We start from the raw sequence: 27,029 nt of genomic DNA on the forward strand, positions 1-27,029 counted from the left end.
ACAGTCAGTGGCCGAGCAGTGTGGGCTGCAGGCATAAATAGCAATAGCAATAGCAATAGCACTTACATTTATATACCGCTCTATAGCCAGAGCTCTCTAAGCGGTTTACAATGATTTAGCATATTGCCCCCAACATTCTGGGTACTCATTTTACCGACCTCGGAAGGATGGAAGGCTGAGTCAACCTTGAGCCCCTGGTCAGGATCAAACTTGTAACCTTCTGGTTACAGGGTGGCAGTTTTACCACTGCGCCACCAGGGGCTCACCAGGGGCTCATAAATGCATTAGGGATGTGCATGGTCCGACCAAACACCAGTTCGGCGGTAGTGGCGGGGTGTTTACCTTTAAGCAGGAGGGAGGTTGCTCGTACCCCCCCCGCCCCCACTGTGTTTCCCCAAAATCGCGGGTGCGGGGCCGCTGTGTACCTCCTTGCTACACGTGCACCGGCCACTTCTGTTAGGATGCTGACTGGGGGTGGCAAGGAGGTACAGAGCTGCCCCACACCAGCGATTTTGGGGAAACACAGCGGGGGTGGATGGGTAAGAGCACCCTCCCTCCTGCTTAAAGGCAACCATCCCTGCCGCCGGTTCGGCCGAATGCCAGACCTTCCACACCAGTTTGGCAGTCCATAAAAGGACCCCTGAACCGGTTCGTGCACATCCCTAAAATGCATTTCTACAGAGTCCCTCTTCAGCCCTGGGTAGGTTGGGCTGCTGTTCACTTCTGATTGTGTTCCTAGCAGAAAGTTCTTCCCTGTGGCCTGGGAAATAAGATGAGTCATTAGCAATGCAGCTCAGGGCCATGGTTGGCTGCCTTGTCTGGAAGCTCTGAGCGCTGCTTCACATGGCAGAGTTCGCATAACATGGGGGAGAGGCTTTGCGTGAGAGGCACACCTGCGGTGCAACAAGACGCCTACTTGCTTCCAGATCAGCTGGTTTGAATTGGGCCCTGCTTCCCTGCCTGTTGTGGGCAAAGTAGGGGAAAAGAGGATTGAACAGAAATCTCATTTAGGCCTTTCTCCATCTACACCCCCCACCCATCCACCCCCCGCAGGTGAAGAAGCACAGAACCCTCGGCGCTCCATCCCCATCGGCATCATTGTCTCTCTCCTCATCTGTTTTGTGGCCTACTTTGGGGTTTCTGCCGCCTTGACTCTGATGGTGCCCTACTGCCTGGTGGACAAGGAGAGCCCCCTACCGGAGGCCTTCAAAAGTGTGGGGTGGGAGCCTGCCCGCTACGTCGTGGCCATTGGCTCACTCTGTGCCCTCTCCACGAGGTAAGAGGGTGACGTGAGAAACCCCTGCTAACTGAGCCAAGTGGTGATTCTCTTTACTGAGTAGGGGGAAAGCAATTAGCCCTATCCATGCCCAGCACAGCATCCCTCCAGTGGCTGCTGGTGGTGGTGTCTGTATCTTCTAAAAATTGTGAGCCCTTTCGGGACAGGGAGCATAGTATAGTATAAAACTGCTTTGGTGACTTTTGTTGAAAAGCAGTATATAAATATTTTTTTTAAAGGGAGGGAGGAAAGAAACTACCTGTGAGTACTGTAAAACTTAGGGGACGGGGACAAAGCCCAGTGGAAGAGCTTCTACATGCTTGCACACAGAAGGCCCTAGATTTAGTCCCTGGCAATGGCTCCAGGTAGGGCTGGGAGAGACTCCTGTCTGAAACCTTAGAGAGCCACTGCCAGTCAGTGTAGAGAAGAGTGAGCTAGATGGGCCCAAGGGTCTGACTCTGTATAAGGCAGCTTCCTAAGTCTGCTGCAGCTTGTGTGTCAGAGCATTAGGGTTGCAATGTCCCCTAGAATTTAGGGTAGCCCCTGGATTTTGGCTGCTAAATTCCACCCTGATTTACACGGATTTCAAATGTGCTTGCCTGGATTTTACTCTGGATCTGATCACATGGGAGGTCAGAGGAGGAGGGGAAAGTATATAGATCTTTCAAACAAATAAATAAATATGCAAATTAGGCCACCCAGATTTGGGACGCTTGAATATGGCAACCCTACAGAGCGTGAGCCTGCAGACATGTCCAGGTGTGCCCAGGTGTTGATTCCACATCTCCTTCTGCCCAATGCAGCTTGCTTGGCTCCATGTTCCCAATGCCACGCGTGATCTACTCTATGGCTGAAGATGGGCTGCTCTTCCGGTTCTTGTCCCGGATTCACAGCCGGACCAAGACTCCTCTGGTGGCCACTGTTGTGTCTGGCATCATTTCTGGTAAAGATGCCTTAGAAGACAGCTTTCCTTTTCCCCCTGCTCCCCACCAGTGAGCTAAAGCAGCGCTGATGTGGGCTCTGTTCTCTTGCAGCCCTGATGGCCTTTATTTTCGAGCTGAAGGACCTGGTTAACCTTATGTCAATTGGCACTCTCTTGGCATACTCCCTGGTAGCTGTTTGCGTGCTCATCCTCAGGTGGGTGCCTGCACTGTTTGGAGTGAGCAACTCAATGCAAGGCTCTCGGAAGTACTGAGCACACCTTGGCTTTTGTAAGAGCCAGCAGATGCTCCTTTGAAGAAGCACCAACAGTAGGCCACCATTTCCTGCCTTAACCCCTCTGGCTTTGCTGATAGGTACCAACCTGAACCACCCAGCTCCCCAAAGGACTTGGAGATGCTGGAGGTGAATAGAAGTGAAGAAGAGAAGGTGATCATGAGTGCGTCCATCAGCGATAACGAGGCGACTGTAATAAAAGAGAAGTTTACCTGGGGCAGCCTTGTCTACCCTTCTGGGGACACCCCAACACGTATCTCAGGACGTATTGTCTATGTCAGCACTGCGGTCCTCTGTAAGTGTTGAGAGGTGGGGCAAGAATTGAGTGTTCTAGCTAACTCGGGTGCTTGAGCAGAGAGGGTACCACAAAGCTCAAAAGTGCTTTGAATGGTTCCAGGCAGAGTTCCAGCATGGCTGGGGAGTTTGCAGCATTTTGTCAGCTGAGGACACTGCGTTACTCGACTCTCTTGGGAGGACCCAGATGGCCTTTCCAAAATCCGGGAGGGGAGGTGGAGCATACCACATGTTTTGCATGCCTTGTTCTCTGACCTCTCCAGTTAGAATGGCTGCGAAATACCTTGGAGAGCCGCTGTTACTTGAGATCATTGGCTTGGCTCAGTATAAAGTTGTTTCGGTCTTCCTTCTTGGCAGCTATCTTTATCACGGTCCTCTGTGGGATTCTGGCACAGGAGGGGGAAGCCCTTGTGAATGGCAGCATTGGTTGGATCGTGGCCTGTGTGCTCCTCCTAGGCATCTCACTTGTTGCCACTGTCATCATCTGGAGGCAGGCACAGAGCAAGACGAGTCTCGCTTTCAAGGTAAGCACCGTGGCTGTTGGCTGTGCATCCCTAGAGGGCTTTGTGTATGGCAGAACTGTGTGGCCTGTTGAGTTCAGCCTTTGCCAAGGGGATCATGCTGTTTCCACCTTTTTGCTTTCCAGTGCTTGGTTCTTCCCATGCAGTGAAGCCCTCTTCTTTCCTTCAGACATTATATGTCTGCCTCCCCATCTCCCACTCCTGTAACACCATTATAGATGGGTAGTCCCTTTCTGCCTCTCCATAGAGGTTAATGAGCAACATGCCTTCCACACTGCATTTAAACTTAAGTTCAGCCCTGCCTTACAAGCTCTCTTAGTCAGCCCTGGTGCCCAGTTGAGAGAGAGGAGCTGGCAGAGAAGGGAGTCCCTGTCTGTCATCTTCACCTGTGCAGCTAAATGGCAGGAGATTTGATACTCATGTCTGTGAGTTTGTAGGTGATGCTGTTTCCCTGCCAGACCAATGGCGAGTGAAGGGTAGTGCTTGGCATATCTTTCTTTCTTTCCCCTTTTGCCCTGCTAGTGCAGCCATGATGAGGAGGAGCCACATATTTCCAACTCTTCAGTTCAAATGGCTGGAAAATGTCATTTCTGCACCCAGTCCTGCAAGTGCAGCCATCCTAAGTGAGAATGCTATGTTGAAACAGCAGTTGTGCTAGTGTCAAGGGCATCTGTGGCAAGAATCCATGGCTCTCGGCTTCAGATCCTGCCTCAGCCCATGCATATAAAATGTTGCAATGTATTAAGGCAACCCAATGAGCGCTTTCTTGAAAGAAAGGTTCACTGAACAGAGTAGGACTTGCTTCAGAGTAAACATTCAAAGGGTTGTGCTGTAAGTAACTAGTTCTCTTCCGGCCATTTTTTGTCCCCACTTAATGTCCTTGGATGTGCACTCCAATGGAGTGCTCAAATGTTAATTTTAAACACACACTTACACCCCTGCTGCAGTGAAACTCTGGTAAAATACCAACACTTTCCCCCGTGTAGCCTGAATGTTTCAGGAAACCAGTGGAATTGTTAAAAAGGGAAGGATCTTTTCAGAAGGTCCTGCATATATGATACACTTGTAAAGGCTATTTCCCTTCTAATTAAAAAAAACCAAAACACTATTATTCAGGGACTGGATATTGTGCTACAGGCAGTTTATGGAACTAGTGCAAACATTATACTTCGAATAATATCAACCTCTGTTTTCTCATTGGAGACTAGGGAGGGGCTGTAATTTAGTGGCAGACCACACATTTTGCATGCAGAAGTCCCAGGTTGAGTCCAGGCAGGGCTGGGGAAGATGCATCTCTGCCTGAAACCCTGGAGAGCTGTTTCCTGCCTGTGTGGACAATTACTGAGCTTATCGGACCAGTGGTCCAACTTGGTTTAAGGCAGATCCATATATTCACCAGTCTAGTTCCACATCCTAATGCAAACTTTGTGAGTCTAGGGTTTCTTGAGAAGCTTTATACACTCTTGCCTTGGAGTAAGCTTATTATGTCCCACCACCAGGTGCCTGGTCTGCCGCTGCTCCCCCTCTTCAGTATCTTTGTAAACATCTATCTCATGATGCAACTGGATGCGGGCACTTGGGCCCGCTTTGCTGGCTGGATGGTTGTCGGTAAGATGCATGCAACCCACACCCATGGAGTGCTACCACCCAGGAGCTAATCCTGTGCAGGGCATGGCATCCCCTGTTGGGAATTGTGCACGGGGCGGGACAGACGTTGCTTGCTTGCCCTGGAGGGCTAATGGCTGCTTTTGTGAACCTAGAGGCTTCATTTTCCCTTCTAGGCTTTGCCATCTACTTTGGCTACGGCATCCGGCACAGTGTGGAAGGACAGCCCACTCGGCAGCCTCCATCAGCAGCGAGCAAACCTTTGCATTCTCCGAGCTCTGACGTGAGCCCAGATACAACTATCTGAGAGGAGGAGGAGGAGGAAGAGGAGGAGGAGATTCTCCCACTGGCCCACCTTCCACACACCACTGTTGCCCTTGACCTGTCTCCTGCCCCTCCACATGACGAGCAGGAGATGACAGGCTCCCGGGCATCTAGTCTCTCTAGCCTGTAGGGAGACGGCAAAAGCGCACCCTAGGCAGGAGGTGGGGCAGACCTAAGGTGCTGCAAACTCCACTGCCTCCTTCCTGCTCTTTGGCCAAGCTGATGGGCAGGGAAGCTGCCACACCCCTCTGATGTCTGTATTTATTCTGTCTGGCCATACTGGCTACAGGCTGCCTTGCTTGTGCGTCTACATGTGTGTGAGTGTGTGTCTCAAGTTAAAAATGGGGTCTTGGGGACCTGTGGCTGTAAGTTTTGTTCCTTTTTAACTATTATTTGTAGAACTTTGCCAGAAATTTTGGTGTTTTGTATGATTAAAACTCCAAAGGTCTACTTTTTAAGAAAAGCAAATTTGGCAAGTTTTTTAGGTGTATAAAATTTTATGAGCAGCGTGGACAGAGATAAATTTCTCTCTTTCTCTCTCTCTCTCAGAAGCTGGGGTCATCTGTTGGAAGCTAAATCCAACAGATGAGGCTAAAGCTCTTCCCAGTTTGAAGCCTACTCTGGGAAGAGCAGGAGCAGCTTCAGGAGGTGAGCAAGCTTTTCTAATCAATATCTAGCCTTTCTCACCTTTAAACTAACTAACAGGAGGAGAGGAGATTTTGAGGGGCTGATTTCTCTTTAAGGGATAAGTCCTAGTCTGTGTGTGTGTGTGTGTTATTTGCCAGGGCTAGCAAACTCCTGTGTTTTAGTCTGTCCCTGCCTGGAGGGGGTGGAGTCAGCTAAGGGTGGAGGAGGCCCCACATTCCTTTGAGACACATGCTGTGTCTCAGTTTGAAGCCTGCTCTGGGAAGAGCAGGAGCAGCTTCAGGAGGTGAGCAAGCTTTTTCTAATCAACATCTAGCCTTTCCTCCCGTTAAACTAACTAACAGGAGGAGGGGAGATTTTGAGGGGCTGGTTTATCAACAAGCCCCATTGATAACAAGGAGCCCGGTGGAGAAGAGAAGGTAAGTACAAATCCCTCCCTCATATCCTTGAGAAAGGCTGTTTGGACAGTTAAATAGCTGACCATTACAACAGAGACCTATCCTTATCGTATCTCTAAATACTGTAAACAGCTAACAAAACCAGTTTGAAGTTAGAAAGCCAGCAGGAGAGGGGACACTTCCCAGTGTATTGCACAGAGTATCGCATGACTGTTTGCTCCATGGGCAGAAGTCATGGGTGTGTGCTCGGTGCAAGGAACTCCTGGCTCTCAGGGAACAAGTTCGTTCCCTCGAGGTCAAGGCGGGAGAAGCTCAGAGAGGCATGTGGGCGAGACCTTCAGGGACGTGGTAGAGGCATCCCACTCCAGGGCTGATAGCTCCGCTGCTCTCAGGGAAGGAGGACATCGGTCTGAGGAAGAGGGAAATGCTCCTTTAGAAGGGACCCCTTCTGTGGATGATGAGCCCATATCCTCCTGCACAGGTGATACTCCTCCAGGGGGTGGGGGCCTCCTTGTATTGGGTGATTTGATCATTAGAGGTATAGAGAGATGGGTTTGTGACCCGCATGTTGACCACACGGTGACTTGCCTGCCTGGTGCGAAGGTTGTGGATATCACACAGTGTCTAGATAGGCTGTTAGGCAGTGCTAGGGAGGAGACAGCTGTTGTGGTGCACATTGGCACCAATGATGTAAAAAAATGTAGTTAGGAGGTCCTGGAAGCCCAATTTAGGCTGATGGGTAGCGTATTGAAGTTCAGGACCCCCAAGGTAGCATTCTCAGAAATGCTACCTGTTCCACGCACAGGTACAGTGAGACAGGCAGAGCTGAGGGGTTTCAGTGTGTGGATGAGATGTTGGTGCCAGGAAGAGGGGGTTTAGATTTGTTAGGCACTGGAATACATTTTGGGGCAAGCAAGGCCTGTATAAAAGGGACAGGCTGCACTTGAACCAAGATGGAACCAGACTGCTGGCACTTAAAATCAAAAAGGTTGCAGAGCAGCTTTTAAAATGATGCCTGGGGAATAGCCGACATGAGCTGGGTAGTATACGGTTCGGCAAATGCCATCCTTTAAAGTGTGAGGGTGCATAGGATTCAGATAAAACAGAAGGGGACAGAGCAGAACCACATAAAGAGCAGACAGACGGCTGTGCCCGCTGGTCAAAGAGTCAAAAGAAAGATAGCAGACACCAGGGAAGAGATTCAGCATATAAGTGTTGATATGCCAATGCCAGAAGCCTCTGAGCCAAGATGGGTGAGCTGGAATGCTTGGTTACTCACACAGAAATAGATATAGTTGGCATAACAGAAACATGGTGGGACACTGAGAACCAGTGGGACACTGTTATCCCTGGATATAAACTAAATAAATAGAATAAATAGAAAGGACAGGGAGGGGCACCTTGGAGGTGGAGTAGCACTGTATGTTAAAGAAGGGATAGAATCTAACAAAACATAAAATCTAGGTGGGCTGGAGTCCTCCACAGAAACCCTGTGGGTGACAATACAAGGCCTGAAAGGGAACGTGCTACTGGGGAAGTGCTATCACCCTTTGGATCAAAATGCTGACAGTGACTGGGAGTTGCAGCAGGAAATCAGGGAGGCGTCAAGGAGAGGCAGGGCTGTAATAATGGAGGACTTCAATTACCCACACATAGACTGGGTAAATTCACAGTCAGGTCATGACAAAGAGGTCATATTTCTAGGTACGCTAAATGACTGTGCCCTAGAACAGTTGGTCTTGGAACCAACCAGAGAGAAGGCAATCTTGGACTTAATTCTGAGTGGCACCCAGGACCTGGTGCGTGGTGTCAGTGTCATCAACCCTTTAGGGAACAGTGACCATAGTGCCATCAAATTCAGCATACATGTGGGAGAGAATCACCAAGGAAGTCTAACACAGACATTTTGAATTTCAGAAGAGGAAACTTCTCCAAAATGAGGAGTATGGTGAAAAGAAAGCTGAAAGGGAAAATCAGGGGAGTCACTTCGCTCCAGAGTACATGGAGTTTACCCAAAACCACAATACTAGAAGCCCAGTTAGATTGTATACCCAAAAGGAGGAAAGGTACTACTAAGGCCAGGAGGATGCCTACATGGCTAATGGGTAGCGTCAAGGAAGCCATAAAAAGGAAGAAGACTTTCTTCCGAAATTGGAAGGCCTGTCCAAATGAAGAGAACAGAAAGGAACACAAACTCTGGCAAAAGAAATGCAAGGTGACAATAAGGGAGGCAAAAAGAGAGTTTGAGGAACATTTAGCCAAAAGTATCAAGGAGAATAACAAAAACTTCTTTAAATACATCAGAAGCAGAAACCTGCCAGGGAGGCGGTTGGACCATTAGACAATGAGGGAGTGAAAGGCATTATTAAAGAAGGTATGGAGGTTGCAGAGAAGCTAAATTAGTTCTTTGCATCCGTCTTCACAGCAGAGGACACTGAGCATATACCTGTTCCTGAACCAGGCTTTTTCAGGATGGAGGCTAAAGAACTAAGTCAGATAGAAGTAACAAGATATGATGTTCTAAACTGCCTGGAAAAACTGAAAACTAGCAAATCACCAGGGCTGAATGGCATCCATCCAAGTGTCCTCAAAGAACTCAAATGTGAAATTACTGACCTCTTTGCTAAAATATATAACTTATCTCTGCAATCGGGCTCTGTACTGGAGGAGTGGAACCAAGATGACCAGGGGTCTAGAGCACCTTTCTTATGAGGCAAGGCTACAACACCTGGAGCTACTTTGTTTAGAAAAAAGTTGACTGCGGGGAGACATGATAGAGGTCTATAAAATCATGCATGGTGTGGAGAAAGTGGATAGAGAGAAATTCTTCTCCCTCTCACATAACACTAGAACCAGGGGTCATCCCATGAAATTGATTGCCAGCAAATTTACGACCAGCAAACGGAAGTATTTTTTCACACAACACATAATCAACTTGTAGAATTCTCTGCCACAAGATGTGGTGACAGCCAAAGACCTGGAAGACTTTAAGAGGGGTTTGGATAACTCCGTGGATGAGAGGTCTATCAATGGCTACTAGTCGGAGGACTATAAGCCACAATCAGCCTCAAAGGCAGGATTGCTCTGAGTACCAGCTGCAGGGGAGCAACAGAGAAGGCATGACCTCAACTCCTCCCTGTGGGCTTCTCAGAGGCATCTGGTGGGCCACTGTGAAACAGGATGCTGGACTAGATGGGCCTTGGGCCTGATCCAGCAGGGCTATTCTTATGTAAATGCTAGAAGGCAGACAAAAGAAAGTACTTCACACAACATGTAATTAAACTAACGAATGGGCTGCTGCTGGATGTGGTTATGGCTACCAATCCAGACAGGTTTAAAAGGGGGTTAGACAAATTCATGGAGAATAGAGCTATCTGCAGCCTTAGTAGCTCTATACTTCCATGCCCCTGAACAGCAGGTGCTAGGGAGCACCAAGGGAGGGGGCAGTTGCCTCCCCCCCCACTTGCAGGCTTCCTGAATACACTTGATAAGCTGTTGTGCAAGGCAGGATGATGGACTGGATGGGTTGGCCTAATCCAGCAGGGCTTTTCTTATATCTGATTCTCTGCCAGTATAGATATCTAGGTGGTGTACCTAATCCAAATTACAAATAAAAATAAAATAATCAAAACACACTCACAGAATAAAAAACAAACCATCATTAAGCTTAGCTGCTGTGTACTTTGTAGTGCTTCTGCAGTCACAGCTACTAGTCATGAGCTGAGATGGCCCCAGCTTAATATCTGTCTCTGTAAATCTCTGAAATCATATCTGGGCTGCTAGAGAACTCTCCTTTGACAGTTCAATCCATCATGGAACGATCGATACCCGTGAGGCAACCTCTAGAGTCCCACAAAGGATATGCTGAGCCAAACGCCCTTAGCCAGGTTCTCTTCTTGGCTAGGATCCAGGGTAGCCAACTGGTGTTGGTGCATGTAGAAGTAAACTTTCTCCTCCACCCTCCTGGCAGTAATCAACCATCATGCAAAATATAGGCCCCTGCTCTAGAACAGGGGTAAGCCACCTTGGCTCTCCAGCTGCAACTCCCAACACCCCCAGCCACAATTTACTGTGTCTCTTGGTCTAGAAGGGCTGCTACAGAAATGAAGAGATGATGCTTACAAACAAGGGCAGAGAATGCAATCTCCCCTTTGTGGGAGACTGTAAGGTATTCCTCTTAGGGGATGGGGACACTCTGGGGAGAACACCTGCCTGCTTGCATACAGAAGGTTCCAGGTTCCTTGCCTGGCAGCATCTCCAAGATAGGGCTGAGAGTCTCCTGCCTGCAGCCTTAGAGAAGCCGCTGCCAGTCTGTGTAAACAACACTGAGCTAGATGGACCAAGGGTCTGACTCTGTAGAAGGCAGCTTCTTATGTTCCAATCTAGTATTCAGTGGCCTGCTGCTCTACCAGCTGAGTAGTCAATTTCCAAGTGCTTTCCAGTATGTAGAAACTTGTTAAAGGGATGAGAAGAGAGCTTTGAAAACTCTCACAGCCGGATTCCTCTTCTCTCAGCTTCACCCCATGCATTCCCATATGTCTCCAAGCTCTATTTTCAGTCTTAAACTAAGACCTGTTTGCTTTTAAACACACACTTAAAGTGGTGATTTGCAGGATGCTGGATCATGCCCACAGCACCTGGTGTGATTCCAGAATGACACCATTCCGAGAAGGCAGCTGTGTGCCTTAGATCTGTGGTGGGGCAGCTGGAGGCATGCCCGGGGACACCCCACCATCTGCGAACTGAGCCAGGTGGTGCTTTTTTTAGGCAGGTGTATTCTGTTACAGGAAGACGGCCTGCAGCCTTGACACAGGCAAAGCAATGTTCCTAGGAAAGCATCCCCTGCCTTCATTCCTACGTAGCTGCAGTGCTGAGTTCCCAAAGTGACCAAACTATCTGGAACATCCTAACAGGCTGAGCAAACAGGCTTCTGTGATCTTGTTAATCTGAAGCAGAGTCCAAAGGCAGGCCTGTTTTTTCAACCTTCTATTATCACCTCACAGCAGCTGCCCCTCCTGACACTGTTTTCTTTGTCTGACTGAAAGGGGGGCGGAGGGTGAGATTGCAGAGCCAGAGGAGAGCTAGTGTTTGGTCAAGCAGAGAGCCGTTCTCTCTGGAAGGGTTATGTTTTATCTGCTACTAGAACATGGAGAACGAGTGTCCTCTCCCCCACCCCCAATTAATCCTGGCAGCTGTGTGAGGAGAGAGTTCATAGCTCAAGACAATTGCCTGTTTCCAAGGGCTGTACTGGATGTGATGCAAGTTCCATAACTTGGATTTTCAATGTTTTTTTCTTTTCCGAAAGCAGTAGGGGGTTTGGAGTGAACCTGTGCTGCAGTGCATAGGTGTTTGCCACTACTATAATTAGCTGTGGAAGGGAAATTGGGCGCCCCACAGCAAGGGGATGAAAGAGAGACACTGCTGGATCACATGAGACACTTGAGTCTCTCTTTGTAAGCTTAAATGCTTTGGGAGTGGCACAGGGTAAATGTATTCCTGATGATGTGGACCAGTCAATATTGGACAAGTAACAGGTCATGAGAAAAGCCAGCCAGGGATCTTAGGCTGAGTTTGATTCCTCATGCTGAACTGCTTAACTAGTTTGTGCCTAGTAACAAATATATTATCATCTGCACAAAGAAGATGTGAGGGCAAGCAAATAATCCAGAAACATTTGCTAGAGTGACCAGTTCAGGAGAAAACATTGCAGGCCTATTGCTGTGTCTGTCCCACACAGAATAACCATGGGACAAACTAGCTGTGACTAGGGATGTGCATGAACCTGTTTGGAGGCCCTTTTATGGGCCTCCGAACAGGTTCGAACATGGTGCTGGTTCGAAGTTCGACGGGGTGTGTGTGTGTGCGCGCACGCGCCACTTTAAGGGCAGGGGAGGGTGCACTTAGTCGGTGCTTGTTGCTGTTAAAAGCCTTCGGGGCAGCAGCATAACTCTCCGCTGCCCCTTCCCCCTCTCCTTGGCCAGAAGTACCAGGTGCGCATGCGCCGGCCTGACATGCACGCATGCGCACACAATGGCTACCTGGTACTTCCAGCCACGGAGGGGGAAGGGGCGGCAGGGAGGTACACTGCCGCTCTGAAGGCTTTTAACAGCAACGAGCGCCAGCGGGGGGGGGGAGCGGCGGGAAGGGTAAGTGCGCCCTCCCCCACCCTTAAAGCAGCACCTCCTGCCACCTTCGAACCGCCCAGCCGCTGTTCCGTGCACATCCCTAGCTGTGACTCTTCAAGTTAGGTTTTGGGGCTCTCACAGCCCTGTCTCAGCCAGCCCTGTGAACGTAAGCTTCACCGTCGCCACCAAGTAGACTTTTGTATTTTTTTCTGGCTGTGTTTCTACGGAAACAGCCTTCCAAACCTTTCTCTCTCAAAGTTAGGTAGGGTGGAAAGGCTTCTAAAAGTGGGCTGGGGGAACAGACTGAAGTTACACATCTTGAAATTCAAAACAAGAAAACTTAGCTTTACAATAGTTCAAAATATTAGTTCTTTTGGAAACTTTACTACAAACAAACAGCAACCACATAAGGAACAAATAAAATAGGAGAAAAACACATCACCTCTAGTCAGCTTCTGCAGTGAGCCTGGCTTTCTCAGTCTCAGGACTTGCTCTTCCTATCCAGTTCTGATGGGTCAAATCAAACCCTCTCTTCCCTTCAAAATGTAACCAGTACAACACTTCTCCCTCCCAAACCAAACTGTAGAACTGGAGCTGTGAACCTTTGACGCGCCCCCCGCAAAGCTTTTTAAACACAGAACATAGAGAGAGTAAGCAAATATTCAATACAGAAATCCGTAACACAAAAACAGAAGGTTCAGGCTTCATTCCTTCACATAACCCCACACTTTTTCTTAAATTGAACCCTTATCCTCACAAAGGATAAGTATGCAATGTCCAGATTCTAGTTTTAGTCTTAGATTCCAGCACTCTGTCTTGAGAGCACATCAGTGATGATGTCCTCTTTGCCCTCATTCCTTCACAGGGGCCTTTTAAGATCAAAGTCAAAATGTCAAGTCAGGGAGATCTTAGCCATCACACCTCAGCAAGAAAGAGGAGCAAGAATGCAGGAGACCCGTCCCTGTTACCAGCACCTGAGTCGGCTCAAATTTCAAGGCAACAACTTGGACATATGGGGATTCCAGGAAGCAGCAGGACTTGGGCAGATGAGCATGGAGTTGACCAATAAGCCTCCGCTAGTGACAGCTGATAACTAAGTGGCTCCCACTGCTTTTCCCAGAGGAAGCCCTCAAGTTTGAAAAGCAGAGAAATCTAGATTAACACAAATTGGTAACCTTAAGGAAGCATCCCTTGCTATCTGGTCACTTGTATTTGGAGCCAGTGGACAAGCAGAGGCTCATGCGAACTGTTGGCCAATGGCCAGGGAATGATGAGATGCCTGCCAGATCCCTATCTGTTGTAAATCAGTTTTGACAGAACAGATTGTAAAATAAACTAATAAAGAGCCAGTGGCTCCAGTCTGGAGGCGGTGTTTTTAAAGCACAGTTAGCTCAGCCTTTACTTCAGGGCCTAAGCTCTGTGCTTTTAACAGGGCCACACTCTGTCCTTTGCCCTGCACTCGATATTCTGTGAAGACCAAAAAATGTGCAAATGTAGGCAGAGGTGGGCAATTTGCATACTTTATTCTGAAAGTAAGGTTTAGGTATACAGTATCTGAATATGGAGAAAGCAGGAAGCAAACCCTGCACTGGAATTATACCACTGTCTTCTTTAACCACCAGTGTGGCCTAAAGGCTCAGGCCAGCAGCTTTCCTGAAGCAGGTCACTTGTGTTTGGGCCGCAAGTGTCATCCTGGCAATGCCTGAAAAGGAAACTCGACAACTTTCCGTTGTTCGAGTGTACACACTCATATACAACCATGCATCAGGGCTTTGGGGAGCTTGCACCAGTGCCAAATTCTACAACGGAGAAACTGTTTAAATCCTGCTAAAGGAGTTGCAGCCCAGGCGACAGGGCTTCTGCTGAACTCAGCTGAGCACGTCCCAAACCAGACTTGTCACATGCCTTAGCAAATGCTTCAGGCAGACAGGTGACATGATGAGCTGAGAAACAGAAGGGGATCTGGATGTAGCTCCATAGCTATAGACATGTTGGAGAGGAAACACTAAGGACAGTGTCATGGAATTTACACAATCTCAACCCAGTTCACAGCTGTCTGAAATGGCAATCCAATTTGGCTTGTATAATAAAGACCTGATATAGGGAGGCTAGTGGCCCTGCATGGGCCCAACTTCTTCCCCCAGGGTACTCTGTTGCCAAGCAGGTTAGGGGGAATGGCTGTGGCCCATAAAAAAAAATCTTCCTTACCACGATCTCTGTGAAAGAATTGACTTCTATTGAGGTATGTGTATACCTTAGGTTGGGGACTTGGGATAGATTTTGGATTCTGTTGGTGCAGTGTCTAACAAACTCCCTAGCTGAGCTGGTCGCTGAGTGGTGGTGGAGTTGCCCAGACTTTTGGTGCTGAGTGATTTCAACATCTACTTTGGGACTGGCTTGTCTGGTGCTGCTCAGCAGTTCATAGTGGCCATGACAACTATGGGCCTATCCCAATTAGTCCTAGGACCTACACACGTTGCTGGTCACACGCTGGATTTTGCTCAGATCAGGGGTGTGTGTTCTGTGGGTCGCATCTCCTGTACTTACCCCAGTGCATTGGAAAGACCACTTCCTGGTCTTTCCAATGCACTGGTCTCTTGATATCACAGTCATGTCTGATCCCTGCAGGAGTGGTGGACCTGTTATCCCCTGCTAACTTGGCAAAGAAGCACCTTTTAACGTGGTGATTCTCTTTATTTAGCATGGGGAGAATAACCGGCCCTATTCACCCCCAGCACAGTACTTCCATTTACTGTTGTCTGTGTTTCTTTTAGATTGTGAGCCCTTTGGGGACAGGGAGCCATCTTATTTATTTATGATTTCTCTATGTAAACTGCTTTGGGAACTTTTGTTGAAAAGCAGTATATAAGTATTTTTTGTTGTAGTTGTAGAATGATCCACCCAAGAAGGCTGTTTGATCCAGTTGGATTCCAAAGGGCCATTGGAGGGTTTTGGAATTGGTTCTGCCAGTGATTCTGTCAATGCCCTGGTGGATAACTGGAACAGGGAACTCAGCAGGGCAGCAGACACCCTCTCCGACCCACTTCAAAATTAGCCCCCTAGTATACAGAAGAGCTACAGGAGTTGAAGCAACAAGGTAGATGACTGGAGCACAAATGGAGGAGGACTCATATTGAATTTAATAAGACACAGTATAGAGCCTATTTGAAGGCCTATGCTGTGGCAATATGTGTAGCAAGAAGCAATTTCATTCTGCACGTATTGCATCTACAAGTTTTCATCCAGCAGCCCTGTTCCAGATTGTTAGGGGTTTAACTCAAGCCCCTTCTGTTTCCCTGTGATGCATTTAGTGAGTTTTTCGCAGATAAAATCTCACATTCAGGCTGATCTGGACTCCAATATTTCTGTAGAGTCAGTTAGTGGTGTGTCCAGCAATCCCTCTTGTGAGATTAGGTTGGATCAGTTTCAGTTTGACTCCTGAGGATGTGGACAAGCTACTTGGAGTGGAAAAGCCTACCACCTGTTCTTTGGAACCTTGTCCAACATGGCTGATTTCATCTTGCAGGGAGATTTTTGGAGCTAGCCTCAGTTAAGGTGATATCTCAGTTAATACCTCAGTGAAGGAGGGCAGGATGCCAGCTTGTTTGAAGGAGGTGGTGGTAGACCCCTTCTGAAGAAGCCCACTATGGATCTCCTGGTAATAATGGCTAGTCGCCAGTCTCCCATGGCTGGGTAAGATAACTGAGAAGGTGGTGGCTGACCAGCTCCAAGCAGGCTTGGAGGAAACTGATTATCTAGCCAGGCCTGCTCAACTTTGGCCCTCCAGCTGTTTTTGGACTACAATTACCATAATCCCCAGCCACCGCAGTCAATAGTCAGGGATTATGGGAACTGTAGGCCAACATCTGCATGAGGGCCAAAGTTGAGCAGCCCTGATCTAGACCCATTTCAGACTGGCTTTAGGGCAGGCTATGGGGTTGAGACAGCCTTGGTCAGCCTGATAGATGACCTTCGCCAGGGAATTGACAGAGGGAGTGTGACTCTGCTGGTTCTTTTGGATCTCTCAACAGCTTTCGATACTATTGACCATGGTATCCTTCTGCATCACCTGAAGGATTTCCTGATAGGAGGCACTGTTTTACAGTGGCTCCACTCCTATATCTCTGATAGATTTCAGATGGTGGCACCTGGGGACTGTTGCTCTTCTAAACAGGACTCCATTCTGTCACCAGGGCTTTTTAACATCTACATGAAATTGCTGAGTGATGTCATCAAGGGATTGGGTGATCAATATGATGATTGGCTCCTTGGAGGAAGAGCGGAATATAAATGGGTTTAGAGACATAATCTGCAAGATGGGATAGAACTTCCTGTTCTGGATGAGGTTACACTCCCCAAGAAAGAACAGGTTCACAGCTTGGGAGTGCTCTTGGACCTGGGTCTCACCCTGGTGCCTTAGGTTGAGGCTGTGGCCAGGAGTGCTTTTTAACAGCTGCGATTAACTCTGCCCGTTCCTTGAGGAGAATTACCTGAAAACCATGGTACACCAGCTGGTAACCTCTAGGTTCAATTAGTGCAATGTGCTCTATGTAGATATGTAGCCTTTGTACACAGTTTGGAAACATCAGATAATCCAAAATGCAGCAGCCAGATTAGTCTCTGGGGTATCCTGGAGATGGGATGGTGACAACCTGAAAAATCAGACCCTCTCAGTTGTCACCCCTAGGTTGTGGAATGTGGCCCCTGTGGACTAGGGGTGTGCATGTTCCGGAGTCCCCCCCCCCGGTCCGGCGGGGGGGGGGGCTGTGACTTTAGGCAGGGGGGTGGTAGTACTTACCCCCCCCCGCTCTTCCCCCTCCGGTGCTCGTCCGTTGAAAAATCTTCTTGGGGTGGCAGAGTCACCCATCAAGTCACCCCTGCCCCCGTCGTCGTTTGTATTAGGCTGAAAAGAGACGAGCGCTCGCGGCGCGCATCTCTGACGCTGCCGCGTGCGCGCCGCATATGTCACGATTTTTCAACGGACGAGCGCCGGAGGGGGAAGAGCGGCGGGGTGTGTGTGTGTTAAGCACTACCACCCCCCCCCCGCTTAAAGTCAGTGTCCCCCCCTGCCGGACCGCCGGTCCGGTCCGGCGGTCTTTCCAATGGGGCCGGACCAAAACCAAGCACACCACTACTGTGGACATGAGATTATCTTCCTTGGAGGCCTTCAAGGGAGCTTTAATGACTCATCTTTTCAGCCTAGCTTTTAATAACTAGTTTTAATTTTAATCTGGTTTAAATGCTTTAATTAAACTTGTCTTATGTGTTTTAATGTAAACTGCCCTGAGCCACTTTAAGAAGGGCAGTATATCAAATAAATAATAAACACATTGATTTATTAACAGTATACAGCAGCTAGGCAATCTATAGAGAACAAATAGATGGTTTTAGCTGGAGGTTTGCAATTTCTTCAAACAGAACAGTTCATGCTTTTCTTCACATTTGGAGGTGTTCTAGCCACACAGAACACTGAACATGCAAACATTTTTAGCACGTTAAGTTAGACCAAAGTTAGAACTGCAGCACTTTCCTATGTTTTGGCTTGCATGACCAGTTATTTTGCTCTCTTAACCAAGTTCAGGGTTAGCAGCAGCAGCCTACATTAAAAAGCCTCCACCAAACATGGAGAGGGTAAGTGGTAGGGCAGTCTGACAGGAAGAGAAGGCGCTGGCTAGCCAGAAGAGGACAATCAATGACTCCACTGGAAACTGGAGAGCTGGTTAGGATCAACAAGCAAGGCTAGCCTTTCTGCAGATTAGGACAGCCAGAATGTTTTCGTCAGACAGTTTTAGTGCATACAATAGGAAAGACTCTGGAAATGAGGTGTGTGCCAGAAACATAACAGAAACATGCATTTTGAGCAGAGGATGGGATGTTGCCACAAAAGGGGCTGATCCTTTGTTCATTGGTATATACCACACAAGTACCACTGTTGCACAGCAGAGAGAAAAGCCTAAATACAACATTAACAGGGTGGAATGTAGTGCCAGTCCCAACAACCTACTCCACACCAGGATGCTCAACAGCTTACAAGAATGTGCCAACAGTGACCCTTGCACTGCTGCATGAATGGAAGAAGCAGAGATCAACATAACAGCCAAGCAGCCGTCTTGACAAGCCTTGCCTGGAAAACCAGCTTTGGGGCCTGGGTACAGCAGTGTGCCCCAGAAGGAGATGCTTACATAATGCTGCCAGTTTCTGAGAAACAGCTCTGGCATGGTTTTAACTCGATTTAGGCTCCACAAGCTGGCTATTTTCCAGAGCCCAGCCTATGACAGACAGCAGGAAGCAGACAGGCAGATGAACAAGCAGCAGCCACTGTCTTAGCACTTCCACAGAAAACCAGTAAGAGTAGAGGCGGTGGTGGAGGGAGGAGAGGAAGAGAAGGTGCTTTAATAAGCTGCAAGGAAGCACACTGCTCTGGCCAGGTATGCCAAAGTTTGCAATAACTAGATGAGGTGCACGCAGGCAAACCTAAGCAGCAACTTGTAAGAAACAGGCTAAAGCCAAGTTCTACCTTGCCTCGACAACATCTGCAAACCTAAAGTGCTTTTCAGAGAAAGTGGATGCAGCAATAGTTGACAAATATATAAAGGAGGGCTCGGGGTAGTCTTCATTCACACAGAACTCTCCAAATCATCTTCATCTGTCTAGGGTTAGGAGGGGGAAAGCCAAAGAACCTTTGATTAAAACTGAGGTATGTGCATTTCAGTCATGCAGTATTTTTTCAGTTAAAAAGCTGGTGTATGACCAAGATGGGGAATAGGGCCCCCTACCCACTCTCCTGCTATGGGGGTGGTGATCAGAAAGCCCGAATGCCTTGCACCCTCTGCCATTGGCTACCAGCCACACAGTCAAAAGTTTTGGGCTGGTCATGACTGCAAGACTCCCCCACCCCCACACAACGGCCTTCTGAGGCAGAGGTCACTGTTAGGGACTAACACAGTCCTTTGGCTTCCTGTACTGTGGAGTGCTGGCACTCTTGCCAGCACTACCTTCAGTGAAGGCAACCCTGCTGGGACTAGCATTTACCGACAATTGTGCAGTACATTATACCCTTTGGAATGGCAAAAGCTCCTGGAATTGTAACTGCAGGATTCCCAAGGGGGTTACCTTTCCTTTCAGTGTGGTGATAATTCTTTGATAGTTCTCCAACACACACTTCAGCCTTTCATTCTCTTTAGTCAGCTGCTCATTTTCTTTAGTCAGCTGCTGACACTGAGGATAGAAAGGAAAAGGCTGTTAACCAAAGAGCATGAACTTAATTATTGAACAGAACAAAAACCTCAACTACACAAATATACGCCAATGGGGTCTGAGCTGTAGGTGACCAGCCAGAAGAGAGATCTTGGGGCCGTGGTGGACAGCTCACTGAAAGTGTCGACAGCTGTGAAAAAGGCCAATCCATGATAGGGATCATTAGGAAGGGGGTTGAAAACAAGAATGCTCGCATTATAATACCCTCATACAAATCTATGGTGCAGCCACATTTGGAGTACTGTGTACAGTTCTAGTCAATGATCTTAAGAAGGATATTGTAGAACTGGAAAAGGTAGAGAAGAGGGCAACCAAGATGATCAGGGGCCTGGAGCACCTTCCTTATGAGGCAAGGCTACAGCATCTGGGGCTCTTTAGTTTGAAAAAGAGGCCACTACAAGGAGACATGATATAAGTGTATAAAATTATGCATGGGGTAGAGAGAATGGACAGAGATAAATTTTTCTCCCTCTCTGACAACACTAGAACCAGGGGTCATCCCATGAAACTGAAGGTCAGGAAATTTAGGATCAACAAAAGGAAATAGTTTTTTACACAGCGCATAATTAATCTACGGAATTCTTTGCCATGGGCTGTAGTGATGGCCACCAGCTTGGATGGCTTTAGAAGGTGCTTAGACAAATTCATGGTGGTCTAAGTCAAATTCATGGAGGACAAGTCTATCAATGGCTACTAGTCTGGTGGTTACTGGCCACCTCCAGCCTCAGAGGCAAGATACCTCTAAATACCAGTTGCAGGGGAGCAACAGCAGGAGAGAGGGCATGCCCTCACCTCTTGTTTGTGGGCTTCCCAGAGACATGGGCCTTGGGTGTGATCCAGCAGAGTTGTTCTTATGTTCTTAGCTACATTCCTAACAAAGATGGGTTCAAATCTATACTACATGAGGAAGCTAGCGAGAGGCTTCATGCTGTAGTCATGACAAATACACTCAGACTAGCCATTCTGGGAACGATGGGTTCCAGTTATCTCTCATTCACAAGATTTACATTTCCAGCTAAACCTCATACTGAGGTATAGGAGCATTAACACAACCCTGGAGAATATCCAACACATCTGAGAACTTTCTTACCAGATACTCTACAGAGCAGGATTGGCACATTTCCCTTTTGTATACAACCTAGATTTGCTGGAATATTTTGAGAATATGAGATTGGTAGTGCCAAGTCCTTAGAGAGTCATAGAACGAAGATGCTCTGGAAAATGGGGCATTCACTCATACAGGGCTGGGACATTCTTGGAAAGAAGTTGGTTTTTTCACAGAATAATCAGGTAACCTACTATAGCAGGATCTAGTCAGGTGCAAGGATAAGAGTCTAAAGGTGTGCAACTCAGTCTAACTGGTAATATCTTGGGTTCAACAAGGGAATGGGTAGGTTGTGCCTGCCTGCCCCTGCAACAGGGCTGGTGAGGTCATGCATACTTGTCAGTTGAAACACGAAGTCCCACAGGTCCCGGTTGGAAAAGGAAGCGCCCTCTCTATTCCACTTCCTTCCCTCTTTTACTCAGTAGTGCCCAACACTAGATTCCAGTTTTATTATTCAAGACACTGGATTTTACTTCAATAAGTTTATTTTATTTTAATGTCTGTTATAGTAACTGTCCCTTTAAAACAGCATGGTTTAAAAAGGTATCGGAATGCCAACATGTGTCCACACTGAACTTTTTCAACAATGCATGACCCTCTGTTGACACATTATTAACACCTTCTTTAAAAACATATCAAGGAACTTGTTGTCTTTGGAGGAAAAGCATCCATATGGCAGAATAAGTCAGACTGCCAACCACAACAAGATGTACATTTACTTCTATCATGGAGGAGCACTATTTTGCCCAGTAACTATTGGTCAAGTTCTAGACACTTTGCCTTCTAAGTCAACATGCTTAGGATCACGTGTACAAAACATACTGGATTGAAAACCTTTCAAGTTCACAATTGCTTCTTTAAGCAGATATAGATTCTGTAGTGCAAAAGGCATGTGGGCCACATGATCATACATTTTAGAATATGCCCTGGAGTAGCATAAAGGTTCTATTTAGTTGCAAACATAAACTGTGCTTTGTGTCCTCTGTTCAGCCACACATGGGTACTGTGCTGAAAACTTCTAGAATGCTTAACAGGCTACAGGAGATGGGGTCCTGCTCCTACCCAACAGCTGGGTAGATAGTGTTGGAAGTAAAGGACTTTGCACTGTCTCATGTCTCAATGACAGAGGGGGACAGATTAGTGAGTCAGAGGGCTAGAGGGGTCAGGACATTGGTCATCCCTTCTCTACTGCTCTTACCCTTTGATATGTAGATTGCTACTCTTAGGGACTTACTTCCTTCCACTTCCTCTTTCCCTTTCTTCTCCCTTGCAACACACACGCTCCTCTCTCCTTGCACCATGTGTGCAGAGATACAGAAGCCATCCCTCTGCATCCAGCTAGCTAGGCAGATTAGAGATCCTATCTCTCCACTTTACTATCTAGAATGGAGTTCACTAATAAAGACTCCTTATATTGATTGGAAACTATGAACTGGCTCCAAGTTATTTTACTCTCAGCAGACACGCATGCCTGGGCAGACTCCACTGAGTGGTGCCTTAGTGCACTCTGCTGTAATAGAAGGGTATCTCTTACCAGAGAGAATTCCCAAGAGATAGGAGGGACCACATTGATTGAAGCAAACTGATTTTGGGGTGATTCAAGTCAATTTATCCTACTGGTCTTACCTGTGAGCAACGTGCAGTGGGCTCTCTCTGCAGAGAACTACGGAGGGCTTGTCCAGCATCTAGCAGAACACCATATGGGGGCTTTGCAACTGGACCTGGATAAAAAGACAAGTAGTTTTCAGGCTCTGTTCCCATATAAACAACCCCAGAGCTTGCCCTCCACCGAACCTCAACTAGGATACATTGAACATTACTATTATGAATATGTATATGCCTCTTTTCAACAAAGATGCTCACAAAACAGTTTACATAGAAAAAGAAATAAGATGTCCCCAAAAGGCCCCACAGTCTTAAAAACTAAACAAAATAGACACGAGCAACAGGCACTGGAAAAATACTGTGCTAAAGATATCTACTCTTTTCAGGAAAGGCTGCACCATTTCCACACTCCCCCCCCGCCCCCTCCCCCATCTTGCTCAGATTATCCTCCTACTTGAAGTCATTTTTGCCTTAGCGGAAGCTTCTTCGGGCTGCTGCTGCTCTCTGCTGGCAAAAGGCCACATCTGCATAAGCCAGCCTGGTGGATGGTTGAAGTGGCTACTGCAAGTTCTAGGCAGGCACATATTCCACTCCTTATCAGAAGCCATTGAAAGAATCCAACTCCATGAAAAGAATAAGACTTCCCTGCTGTGGCCCTGCATTCAGCTTGGGGAGATGTTACTCGACCCAGGGAACAGCCCCATACAACTCACTGGGGCCAGAGAACTGTTTCATCAGACATTCATAGTCTCATTATGCTGGTAAATACATCTCTCTCCCTCCTCAAATCAATCTGCATCTATGGCCCCAGCCTGGCTTTTAGTGCCTTTCTTCCCACTGCCACTGAGGAAGAAAAAGAGAGCGAGAGAGAGAGTAAGGACTCATTGTCATGGTAGAGGAAAGTATCCTTCCCAACTTGCACCTGGAGAGGATCTTCTGAGAAAATGATTGTTTCTGGGCAGATATGTGGCAGCTTTGCGTTACATTTGATCTTTGTACAGATACTGACTTGACCAAAGCATGAACCTTAGGTGTAAAGAGTACAGTACATGTTGATTTCTACTTTAGTACCAGCATGACCACCGAGTTAGAGAAAGCTAAGGGCTACAGTGTCTCTTGATGGAGCCAGAGAATGCTTCACCAGGCATTTATAGGTGCCCATCCAAAACTTCACCATCTTGATCTCTGACCATAGCTTTCTCTCTCTCTCTCATCCATATATGGACCTCAGCTATAAATAGGATTTGTCAACTGGCTAAGATTAGGGTTTTGGAGCTCCAGTGGAGACGCATGTTAGGGTGGTGAGCTGCAGGATCTTGCCCAACTGTGGCATTTGGAGGAAACACACCAGAGAAGTATCCAGACATGCTGTAGTCAAGAAGACACACATGCACCAATTCAGTATTATCACAGACAGACTGTCCCCCTGCAGCACACACTTATCTAGAAGCCATGCCAGCTCACCTCCACGAACCGGGAGTCTTGTCCCTGCAGCCTTATTCCCTCTACAGACACCACGTCGCTCCAGACCCAGATAACTCAGGGATCCCACAATCCCAGGTCTGCTGGTGAGTCTGGAAGGGGATCGGGTGGACACAGGGGTACTCTTGCTGTAAGGTAATTTTGAAAGACTCTTCATTCCACCAGGAAGCTGTTTCTATGAGAAACATAATCTAAATATTAGACGAGCAACTCAGATGCAACCAAGTGCATTCCCTCCACCTCCAGATACCTTAAGAATGTAATGGTCAGCTTTTCTGCAAGTCTGCCACAAATCTAAAGACTGAGACAGAACCATTCTAGTCCACACTACAGAACATTTGGATACACACACAAGCCATAATATGGTTTCCCCTCTAGTAATGGGAGCAGAAGCAGGCAGTGGGAACACAGGCTTCACTATCCACAACCCTTCCTGCTGTTGTCAAGGCATTCCACAACCATTCTTGCTGCAGGCTCTGCACCCACACTTTGACACCACTCTCCCTGCAAACAGTGGCTTATCTACTATGGTAATAAAGTTACTTCTACTTCTTTGTGTAAAGTCTCTTCCCAGAGGAGCACCTAATGCTTAAGTGCTTTGCCCCAGTCAGGAAAGATAACAGCACAGTGAGTAGCTGTCTGGTTCTAAATAATGCTGTTTGACCAAAGGCCATAACAAGAGAGTTAGGGCTGTCAGTCAAAGCAATCTTAGTTTATTAACTATATATGAAAAAACCAGCTTTCTAGATGGTGAGGTTAGATTGTGCTGTCAAGTCAGTGTCGACTCCTAGCGAGCACAGAGCCACATGGTTTTCTTGGTAGAATGTGGGAGTGGTTTTGCTGTAGTAATAATAATAATAATAATAATAATAATAATAATTTGATTTCGATACTGCCCTTCCAAAAAAGGCTCAGGGCGGTTTACACAGAGAAATAATAAATAAATAAGATGGCTCCCTGTCCCCAAAGGGCTCACATTCTAAAATGAAACACAAGATAGACACCAGCAACAGTCACTGGAGGTATTGTGCTGGGGGTGGATAGGGCCAGTTACTCTCCCCCTGCTCAATAAAGAGAATCACCATGGTAAAAGGTGCCTCTTTGCCCAGTTAGCTATACTGCTGCTGACCAATATAGGAGTTTCCCATATTCTGGGAAACACACCAGCAGGGATTTGAACCAACAGCCTCCTGCTCTTTAGGGAGGTTGCTTCCCCACTGCGCCATTCTAGACAAGACATACATATATCACAGCATCCATGCTTTAACAAAGGTGCCCCACTTTCCTCACACAAGAAAAGCACTGCAGCTTATAATCACTTGTATTAAAACATATATATATATTCCTTAAAAGTGGAAGAGGTTTTGCTAGACATTCAAACATGAGGAATATCTCCTTTTCCCTTCCCCACAGCAATATAAGTTAGAATTCTTCATCTCCCATCCAGTATTGTCAAAACCCGAGAAGAGTAAATACTCTCAGTGGCCAAGATCCTGACTGAAGATCAGGATGACAGGAGGATCTATGACATGTCTCTGCTCTTACAGAGCATTTCCAGAGCATAAGCAGCACTCAGTATTAGCCCTCTTGTGCAACAGGACTGGGGGAATTGCATGAAGGCTCCCGAGTATCACCACAGTTATTCAGGATGTCAGCCACTGAGATAATTCAAGCTCACTACTCAAAACTAGGTGGTATTATTATATGGTTTGTTTGATAAAGGAGACAAATTCCACTGTTTAAGTGTTTGGCAACTAATGGCTTAGCATGCCAAAGCCGATGAGAGTCTGTTGGGCTTCCTGGAGCAGCGGGCCAAGTCCAACCAACCCACTAGGAGAGGTGCTCCTGCGGAACAGGCTACCCTGCGCCTCTCGGCCGACTTTACCTGGGCGGGAGGCTGGCCTTGCGCGGCACTTCCTCCTCCTCCTGCTGTTGCCCCCAAGCTGGGTCTCGGGCAGGCCAAGGTCCCCCCCTTGGCGAACCTCTGCGGGGCCTTCCCTGGGGCGCCTTTCCCTCCGCGAAGGGCTCCTGCCGCCCCTCGAGCGGGGCCGCCCAGTCCGTGGCTCTTGGGGGTCGCGCGGGGGCCCCTCTGCAGAGGGGCTCCGAGGCGGGCCTTGAAGCTGCAGCTGAGCTTGGGCCGGCCCACACTGCCCGACTCGGGGCCTGCGGGACCCCTGGCCGCCGCGTCCTGCGGCTCCTCCCCGGGTGGCCCGGGCCCCACCGCCAGCGGCGTGGAAGTGACGACCAAGAGCGCCGAGGCCTCGCCAGGCAGCTCCCGCTCGTAGGTCCTGTGGGCGGCGGCAGAAGAAGCAGCGACAGCGGCCTCAGAGGAAGGCGAGAGCGGCGGCCGCGCCTCATCGCGGAGCGGACTGGTGGTGGGGTCGTCGTCGTCAGCTTCGTAGGTCAGGTTGACGCAGGCGCTGGAGAGCCGCGGCGGCGCGGCTCCTTCGGCTCCCCGCGAGCGGGCTGGTTGCGGCGGGGGCGGCGCGGGCGTGAAGGAGACGCCCGGGAAGGCGCAGGCGGACTCCAGCGGCGACAGCCTCTCGGCCTCGAGGTCCTGGGCGGCCGTGCCCAGCCGGAGCACGATGGCCTCGCACTCTTGGGCGAAAGCGGTGCGGTAGAGGGCGCTGGGGGTGGCCGACGGGGGTGGCGGTGGCGGGGCCGGGTCTCGGTCTTCGCGCACGGGGCTGAGGTCCCACTCGGGCGCCGGCTGGCGCTCCATCCCAGCCGGGCGCCTCAGCAGCATCCTCTGGCCGGCCTCAGCGTCGCTTTCATTTCGCATCGCGCGCCGCTCTCTCACTGGCCCGCTCTCCGCCTATCAGGGGAGCGCTCGCTCGCACGTGACATCCTTTCGCCTCTCCCCGCCCCTCCTCCTCATAGAGACAAGGAAATAGCCAGAGAACAGGCTCTTTCCTTGTCAGGACACGTCACGGACCTTCCGGGGATTTCTATGGGAGCTCTCAGACGGATTTATCTGTTTATTAATTAAATCTCTATACCGCCTAACCCAGAGGTTTAGGCGGTTCATGTGAATGAAAACAAGGGGTGAGACCAGTTGCCAGAGAATCGAGGGGCAGAATGTGCTGAATCAGCAGAGAAGGGCCAGGCTCCGGTGCCTGGAAGGAAGGAAGGAAAGAATGGAGGAACCTGCAGGATGTCTCTGTCCTGCAGTGGGCG

General features: G+C 48.4%; 2 protein-coding genes across 6 annotated transcripts in view; one reads left to right on the forward strand and one right to left on the reverse strand.

Moving 5' to 3' along the window:
* SLC7A3 (solute carrier family 7 member 3) overlaps window positions 1–14,984 on the forward strand; it is a 34,908-nt gene extending 19,924 nt beyond the window's left edge. For 3 of the 4 annotated variants that reach the window (XM_053273347.1, XM_053273344.1, XM_053273345.1), the window contains exons 6-14: window positions 1,054–1,276; window positions 2,080–2,219; window positions 2,311–2,413; window positions 2,572–2,786; window positions 3,143–3,309; window positions 4,806–4,914; window positions 5,088–5,194; window positions 5,785–5,883; window positions 13,269–14,984. In XM_053273347.1, coding sequence (XP_053129322.1) covers window positions 1,054–1,276; window positions 2,080–2,219; window positions 2,311–2,413; window positions 2,572–2,786; window positions 3,143–3,309; window positions 4,806–4,914; window positions 5,088–5,194; window positions 5,785–5,811 — 1,091 coding nt within the window. In that variant the 3' untranslated portion in view covers window positions 5,812–5,883; window positions 13,269–14,984. Of the gene's footprint in view, window positions 1–1,053; window positions 1,277–2,079; window positions 2,220–2,310; window positions 2,414–2,571; window positions 2,787–3,142; window positions 3,310–4,805; window positions 4,915–5,087; window positions 5,704–5,784; window positions 5,884–13,268 lie in introns of those variants that run through there. The other variant, XM_053273346.1, reaches the window with a different exon arrangement.
* Window positions 14,985–17,713: 2,729 nt separating this feature from the next.
* Window positions 17,714–26,649, reverse strand: LOC128335318 (translation initiation factor IF-2-like). 2 transcript variants are annotated; one of them, XM_053273349.1, is made up of 5 exons: window positions 25,738–26,649; window positions 23,835–24,027; window positions 22,392–22,486; window positions 19,517–19,621; window positions 17,714–19,053 (listed from the first exon to the last, which is right to left on the reverse strand). In XM_053273349.1, exons 1-5 carry the CDS (start codon window positions 26,632–26,634, stop codon window positions 19,021–19,023), a joined length of 1,323 nt encoding a protein of 440 aa, XP_053129324.1. In that variant the 5' UTR covers window positions 26,635–26,649; the 3' UTR covers window positions 17,714–19,020. The 2 variants fall into 2 exon arrangements, with proteins under 2 accessions (XP_053129324.1, XP_053129325.1); XM_053273350.1 differs by lacking the exons at window positions 17,714–19,053; window positions 19,517–19,621 and having other exon boundaries at window positions 23,835–23,980.
* Between the last annotated feature and the right edge of the window lie 380 nt (window positions 26,650–27,029).

The sequence above is a fragment of the Hemicordylus capensis genome, chromosome 11, assembly GCF_027244095.1.
Source record: "Hemicordylus capensis ecotype Gifberg chromosome 11, rHemCap1.1.pri, whole genome shotgun sequence".
Lineage (NCBI taxonomy): Eukaryota > Metazoa > Chordata > Lepidosauria > Squamata > Cordylidae > Hemicordylus > Hemicordylus capensis.